Raw genomic sequence first — 8,757 nt, forward strand, 5'->3', positions numbered from 1 at the left:
CACTTACCTTCCATATATAATTAAATAATGACGATTCTTATCTTAAATAATAATAATCACTTAATTAAGGTCCACACGCGAAAATAGTATATGAGTATATCCATTCCCACTCCATATATAATTAAAAATTTTAACGGAGGAGGATGGTTCCCACTTCCCACTTACCTTCGATATGTGTGTTCTACTTAATTTTCCCTTCTGTATATCTTTTTAATTCTTTGGCCCTATTAGTTGAATATTCAACTACTTCCAATTCGTTCCCTTTCCCTCTTCAACATGTGACATCTAATCTAGTACGTTATGGTTGAACGTTGAACTTGGAGATGTCCTATATAATGAACATTGAACATTGAACATTACACATTCACAAGCAATTGACGATTAAACCTTTCTTTTATGGCTCCATACATGAATCACTTCAACTTGTTGCAGACCATCTTCCTTTTATACTTTTCGTTCAAACTCACATGCAGTGGATCATCACTAAGCCCTGATGAGGAATGCTCAGCCTTATATCAGTTCAAGCAAAGCATAATTCATCAAGATGATCCAGCTTGTGCTGCTAGTTGGTTACAAACCTTCAACTCTTGGAAGCCCACTAACAATGCATCAGATGCTGGTTTTGATTGTTGCTCATGGTATGGGGTGGAGTGTAGAAATGACCATGAGTATAGTCATGTGATCGGCCTTGACTTGAGTGAAAGCTTTCTTTGTGGTGGTATCAACTCTATCAGCACCCTCTTTAGCCTTGTTCATCTTCAGAGCCTCAACCTTGCATGGAACGACTTTAGTGAATCTCAAATCCCATCTGAGATTGCTCATCTAAAGCAACTAAGAAGCCTCAATCTTTCTGCTTCTGGGTTTAGTGGCCAAATCCCGAATGAAATCTCTCAGCTGATACAATTGTCTTCTTTAGATCTATCACAGAATCTTCTAAAGCTTCAAAGTCCTAGTGGCCTTAAGAATCTAGTTCAAAACTTAACAGGACTAGAAGAACTCCATCTCTCAGGGGTTGACATTAGTTCTTCCGTACCACATTTCTTGGCAAACTTTTCATCTTTGAGGTCAATCAGGCTACAAAACTGCTTTCTTCAAAATGAATTCCCTGCAGCCATTTTTCAGCTACAGAAGTTGATACGTCTGGATTTGTCATTCAATACCAACCTTACAGGTGCCTTAAGTGAATTTCGTAACAGCAGCTTACTTGAACTTGTGAATCTACGTTCAACAAGTTTCTCCGGGATTGTACCAGAATCCATTAGCAATCTAAACAATTTGAGAGTCTTGTCCCTTGGCGATTGCTCTTTCTCAGGGCATATTCCAGGATCACTCTCCAACATGACAAAACTCACTTACTTGTCTCTTGGTAATAATAAGTTCACAGGCTTTGTTCCTTCATTGGTAAGTCTTTCCAAACTCATCATTTTAGATCTCAATGGTAACAGATTTGATAAAGGAGTCTTGCCCAACTGGCTTGGCATGTTGGCTGAACTTAATCAATTAGATACATATGGTATGAACATAAACGGTGAAATACCATCTTTTCTTGCAAACCTAACCAAACTTACTGTTGTTTCAATGGGAAAAAATTCTTTTACCGGTCATATACCATCCTGGTTGTTCAACCTTACCCAACTAAGATCATTAGACCTTCAACACAATCAAATGCAAGGACCCATTTCAAGCTCATTTTCCAACTTTAAAAATCTTCGATTTCTTCAGTTTAATTACAATAATTTCAGTGGAAAGGTAGGCTTAGACATGTTCCTAGGACTCAACAAACTTGAAAGTCTCATCTTAGGTAATAACAAGATATCATTAGTGCCCACCAACAACTTCACCAATAGCACCTTACCAGAGCTTAAACACCTATCACTGTCATCATGCAATCTGAAGGAATTCCCTGCCTTTTTGCGTTTCCAAAATAAAATGGAACTCTTATTCCTCGATCGAAACAAGATTTATGGCATGGTACCGGTGTGGATTTGGAACAACAGCAGGGAAACATTACAAGTGATTGACCTTTCCAACAACTACATCACCGGCTTTGATCAGCATCCTATATTTCTGCCATGGAAAAGTTTACAAGCATTTTCGATCAAGAATAATCAGTTCCAAGGTCAGCTACCAGTTCCAGCACAAAACACTGTAGTATATTCAGCGGAAAATAATAATCTGACTGGAGAAATACCAGCATCGATTTGTGAAGTGAAATCTCTTCAAGTGTTAGATTTGTCGTCTAACAACATGAGTGGAACTCTTCCTCCATGTTTCGGTGACTTAATCAATTCGTTGTTAACTTTGGATCTGGGACGTAATAACTTTCATGGCACATTAATGATGAATGTGTTTATGCATGGCAGCCAGTTGGAAAGTATTGATTTGAGCGAAAATCACTTTACGGGTCAGCTGCCAAGATCATTGACGAATTGTACAAATTTAGAGGTTCTCTCTCTTGGAGATAACTCTTTTGATGACGTCTTTCCTTTTTGGCTGGGAACTCTTGCCAAGCTGCAAGTTCTCATCTTACGGTCCAACAAATTTTATGGTCCAATTCAAGGTTCGAAAACAGTTTGCTCACATTTCCCTAAGTTGCGGATCATAGACATCTCTAACAATGGTTTTGATGGCGAACTGCATGAAAACTTCTTCCAAAATTGCAATGCCATGAGAGTGGGTTATGGTGAATTATCAGTTATGGAATCTGGTATGTCCTTTGAACATTTCATGTCATCGGTGCCATACACGATGACATTAATACACAAAGGCGTCAGAACAAAATATGAAAAGATTTTAACAATATTCACCTCTATTGATCTTTCTTGTAATCATTTCGAAGGAGAAATCCCACTGTCCCTCCAAGATCTTAGAGGGGTTCAAGCACTCAATCTTTCTAACAATCGTTTTACAGGACGTGTCTTGCCATCGCTAGGGTACCTAATAAATCTTGAATCGTTGGATCTCTCGCGAAATGCGCTATCTGGAGAAATCCCTCAACTATTCGTGCAACTCAACTACCTTTCCATTTTCAACGTGTCATACAACCATCTTGAAGGGCGCATTCCCCAAGGGCAACAATTTAGCACATTTGAAAACAACTCCTATGAGGAGAATCCTGGGTTATGTGGAAAACCTTTATCAAAGGAATGTGGGAATTTAAAGGCATCAAGACTTCCACCAGCAAGAAATGCATCTGAGTCTCTCCTCCCAAGCGAAAGAATTGATTGGATCATCATATTCTGTGGAGTTGGAAGTGGGCTGGTTGTTGGGATTTTTATTGGCAACTCTTTACATACAAAGTATAGTGAACGATTCACAAAGAGGAAGGACAGATGGGTAAGGCCACTCCGTAGCACAAGGAGATCAAACCAAGTACAATAATTTGTTTTATTGCCTTACAACTTTGTAGCAATTTTCCAAGCAAATAATTTGTTATGTGTAGGTGGTCTCAACCCCTCAACCAAATTGAAAATGCTTTGTGAATGTCATCTAGAAAAATATGACTTTGAAAAGGATTATTTTTTAAATTGTCCTATAAAAAAAATTTACACTAGTTAGTAGTTACATATTTTTTATGAGATTAACTGTAATAAATACATTTCTCAACTTTGTTGTATTAAGAATTAATTTAAGTTTACCATCATTTATCAAAAACTTTAGTTATATTATAGGTCTTTGAGATATTAATTTTAGCTAAAGAAAAAGGTATATTTAACATATATTTTAAGTTTAAAACACTAAACAAGATATCTTTTTTACTTAAACTAGGATATGCTTTGTGTACAAGTATATGATGTCAGTGATTTCAGTCTATACTTACTCATAATACATTTACCTGTTAGCATATATATGTTTATATATATATATATATATATATATATATATATATATATATATATATATATATATATATATATATATATATATATATAAATATATATATATATATATATATATATATATATATATATATATATAAACATATATATGCTAACAGGTAAATGTATTATGAGTAAGTATAGACTGAAATCACTTATATATATATATATATATATATATATATATATATATATATATATATATATATATATATATATGTTTATTATAAGCCTATTTATTTTGGACTCCTTTTGTCTTTAGTCCATTAGGGTTAGGATTAGCTTGCATTTATATTCCCCATCTAGTTGTTTTTTGTTTTCATGCTTTTCAAGAACCTTCTAATCTCTCTTTTTCATTAATAGTATCGTAACCTCCCAAAATTCATAAACAAAAAGTTTTTGTTTTCATATTAAATAAAACATCAACCAAACGTGATTATCAAAACCAAAGAGAAATCATAATGTATTTATAATCATCCAAAACACATCACAGTCAAATAAGTGAAAAATCACGGTGTGTACGATGCGATCATCCCGAGCTTTTCCCCTTCGATCTAAAAGTACCTTAAACATAAAATGAAAATCATAAGCACGAAGCTTACTGAGTTCCCCAGAAATACCGCATTCCATACATATATGCCAGCTCAAGGTTGTGCTAGGTCTATTTCACTCCGTGGGTCTATTTCAACTCACATGTCAGCTCAAGGTTATGTCGGATCTATTTCACCCCACATACATATAGCAAACAGGCACACATACGTACAACACATACAACATGAGTCACAAAGACTACAAGTAAATAACATATCCTGGTGTCCTACAGTATATTAAGCAAACTCAGTTCAGTTTGCAGTCAGTCAAACAAATGATTGGGCTGCTGAACCGGAAAATCCCCGTGTTAACCAATCAAATAAAACCTCAATTAATTAATAATTGGACCATAAACCATAATCGGGAATCTACTTCATTTGTCCAACACCCAGGGTAAAAGACCATTTTACCCTTTCCTTACCTGGCCTAATAACCGATCCCCTAACTCAATGGCACTAAAAGCCCAATAGTGACCTAATTTCCTAAAGGTTACCCAAAGCCTAATATGGGCCCAAATCCAAGAAGGCCCAAAGCCTAACAATGGCCCAAAGTCAAAAAGGCTAGTAGCCCAACAAGGCCCAAAACCCTAATAGTATAAATATGGCCCAAACTACAAAGCCCAAGACCAAGCCTGGTACGCAGCGCATACCCGGAGTACGCGCAACATACAAGGTCGCTTGTCTGATCGAGGACTCGAATGCATACTCTTGCATATGCCTGGCATACGTGCCCATTAAGCACCTTTTCCTTTAAGCACTTAATGCTTACAACCAGATTTCCAAATCAGATCCAAGCCTAGGGGAACGTCTTAATTCATAAAGTCATTAACTTGGAACCTTTGCATGGCTGAAAAGAACTCAAACCCTATATTTAGCATCTTACTTTCACCAAATGGTCGTAAAGACATGCATGGTTGATATATAACCATTAAGATGCTAACTTTATGGACTAGGGATTTCAGAAACATCAAAAGAAGCAACTCCTAACTTCTAGAGTGGAATACTTTCCACTATATCTCATTCATGGGACCAAATGTGATTGAAACTCCATAAAGACTAATCTAAGCAAACAATGAGCAAGTTCCAAGCTTTATACATCAAATAAGCTAGAAATGATGAGTAGAATCTGGATCTACAAGCTCTCCCTTCGTCAAAGCTCCATCTTCAAGACTTTTCTTTCTCAAGGCTCACTAAAACACACTAAAACACACACAAAGAGGGTTAAATCTTCTCTAGAGGGGTTAGGGTTTCAAAATGAGGATGAAAGGATAATGGAGGCTGAGAAATGAGGGGATCATGGGTCATAATGTTGCTTAAATAGGGTATAAACCGTAAAATTTAGTGTTTATCCCTTGGGTGCGTATGCCAACGTACAAGAAGTACTCCCAGCGTACTCCTACTTTTCCAAAAATGGCAATAATGCCTCTAGTGACCAAATTTGCAAACTATTTACACACCAAGGGTCAAAAATGAAAACTAACTTGAATCGAGTGCTACAATTCTTCCCCGCTTGAATTAAACTTCGTCCTCAAAGTCTGCTACCGAAAATAACATCGGGTAATGCTCCATCATTTCGTCCTCAGACTCTAACGTCCATTCAGAATCCTTTCAGTGCTACCACTGCACCTTCACCAGATCGACCACCTTGTTTCGTAGAGTCTGTGTTCTCCTATCAAGGATCACCACTGGTCTCTCTATATAATTCAGGCGATCATCCACCTGAATGTCCTCCAATGGAACCACTGCAGAATCATCAACCAAGCACTTACATATCTGAGATACATGAAAAGTGCTATGAATTTGAATGAGCTCCTCCGGCAGATCTAAACGATACACCACCCTACCCACCTAGGCTAAAACCCTGAAAGGACCTATGTACCTGGAGCCCAGCTTTCCCACTTCCTGAATCGGATGACACCTTTCCAAGGTTAAACTTTTAGAAGTACCATATCTCCAACCTGAAACTCCAAATATGACTGGCATCTGTGTACGTAGCTCTTTTTTCGATTCTGTGTTGTCTGAAGTCTGTCGCAAACCTACTAAATCAATTATGTCGTCTTGAGTACCACCTCGGTACTCCCCATGACCTGTTGACCAAACTCTCCCCAACAAATCAGGGTCCTACACTCCCGTAGAGCATCTCAAAAGGAGGCCGATATATACTGGCATGATAACAGTTATTAAAAGAAAATTCTACAAAATGAAGATATGCATCCCATCTACCACTGAAATCCAGTACACATGCCCGCAACATGTCCTCCATTATGTGGATAGTCTGCTCACTCTGACCATCAATCTACAAGTGGAATGTCGTGTTGAAGTGTCAACGAGTGCCCAACTCCTCATGGAATCTCTTCCAGAACCTAGAAGTAAACCGAACATCCCTATCAAAGAGCACAGAAAGCAACACTCCATGTTGTGTGACTACCTCACAAATGTAGATATCGGTCAGCTTCTCTGCCGAAATACTCTTGAATCGAAATGAAATGTGCGCTCTTAGTCAATCAATCCACAATGACTCATATCGAATCTACACGCACCGTCCGAAGTAACTGTGTGATATCCATTGTAACCTCTTCTTATATCCAAACGAAAACTTCCAATGGCTCCATTTTGATGTGGGGTTGCTAATGCTCGACCTTGACTTTCCTACAAGTCAAGCACCTCTCCACATACCAGGCCACATCTCGCTTCATGCATGGTCACCAATAATCGGGTCAGAGATCCCTATACATATTGTCACTCTGGGATCAATAAAGAATCTCAACTTGTGTGTCTCCTCCATCAATACCTGATAAACAACACCCCAATATGGAATCTACACTCTATGGTGAAGTGTCAATGATCCCTGGCTATCATAATCGAAGGAAGCCACCTAACCCACTATGCGCCCACTCTTCTAGTGCTCTTCCTTCATACCCTCAACCTGAGCTTCTCAAATCTACTCTAAAATTGGGGCTATCATTGTCATCCTCACACCCTCTAGCAGGGTCAGAATTGGCGCCTCACACAATCTATCTCTCAGAGTCTCAAAAGTTGTCTGCTGCTCAGGCCCTTAACAACACGTGGTGGTCTTTTCCGTCAACCGGGTTAAAGGAACCGCTATCTTGGAGAAATCTTGAATGAATCTTCAATAATAACTCGCCAATCCAATGAAACTCTAAATCTTAGATGGAGACCTCGGAACTTCGCACCTCAACAGTGCCTTGACCTTATCTATATCGACCAAGAATATCGATCGAGTTTACAAGGTGCCCCAAAAACTACACCTCACGCAACCAGAACTCACACATAGAGAAGTTTTCATACAATCTCTCCCTCCTCAGAGTCTCCACTACCTCCCTCAGGTGCTCCTCATGCTACTCTTGGGTCTAGGAATAGAGCATAATGTCATCAATAAACACAATCATAGACTGATCCAACATTGGCATGCACATATAATTCATGAGATCCATGTATGAGGATGGAGCATTGGTAATCCCGAAGGGCATCATCATGAAATCGTAATGACCATAACAAGTCTGCTACGTCGTCTTCTATGTATCCTCCTCTCTTACCTTCATCTGATGATCACCCGAATGCAGATCAATCATGGAAAACCAAGATGCACCCTAGAGTTGATCAAATAAATCTTTAATCCTCAGGAGTGGGTAATGGTTCTTCATCGTTAGCTTATTTAGCTCTTAGCAGTCGATACACATCCGATGTGACCCATTCTTCTTCTTCACGAATAGGATCAACGCTCCCCATGACAAACTACTCGGCTGAATACATCCCTTGTCAAACAGCTCCAGCAGCTGACTAGACAGCTCATGCATCTCTATAGGTGCTAAATGATAAGGTGCCTTGGCTATCAAAGTCACACCAAGAACCAAGTCAATCTGAAATTCAACCTGCATCTCCAGAGGAACTCTAGGCAAATCTTCTAGGAATACGTCCAGGGACTCCTGAACAATTGGTACATCGTCCACAGTCGCCTTACACTTCTCACGGGTATCCATCACAAAGGAAACAATCCATAACAACCTTGCTGAAGATAGGGTCTAGCCCTAGCTGATGAACATAGAACCGACCCACGGTGAACACCCTCTCCCTGAACTACCAACTCTCCCCCACTTGGGGTCCGAATATGCACCAACTGATGCTTAAAATCAATCATTTCCCCATAGGGGCTCATCTGATCCATCCCCACAATAACCTTGCTCTCACGCAGAGGAATAAGAACTAATCAATCGAATAACGCTCACCAAACAACTCCGGTACATAACCCTAGTGAACTCTCGATACTT

The 8,757-nt window shown here is 38.9% G+C and overlaps 1 protein-coding gene across 1 annotated transcript; it reads left to right on the forward strand.

Moving 5' to 3' along the window:
• The first annotated feature begins 294 nt into the window (after positions 1 to 294).
• LOC111900539 (receptor-like protein 6) lies at positions 295 to 3,636 on the forward strand. The gene is made up of 2 exons (XM_042896255.2): positions 295 to 2,707; positions 2,912 to 3,636. Exons 1-2 carry the CDS (start codon positions 397 to 399, stop codon positions 3,379 to 3,381), a joined length of 2,781 nt encoding a protein of 926 aa, XP_042752189.1. The 5' UTR covers positions 295 to 396; the 3' UTR covers positions 3,382 to 3,636.
• Positions 3,637 to 8,757: the final 5,121 nt, after the last annotated feature.

Source organism: Lactuca sativa, chromosome 7 (genome assembly GCF_002870075.4).
Source record: "Lactuca sativa cultivar Salinas chromosome 7, Lsat_Salinas_v11, whole genome shotgun sequence".
NCBI lineage: Eukaryota > Viridiplantae > Streptophyta > Magnoliopsida > Asterales > Asteraceae > Lactuca > Lactuca sativa.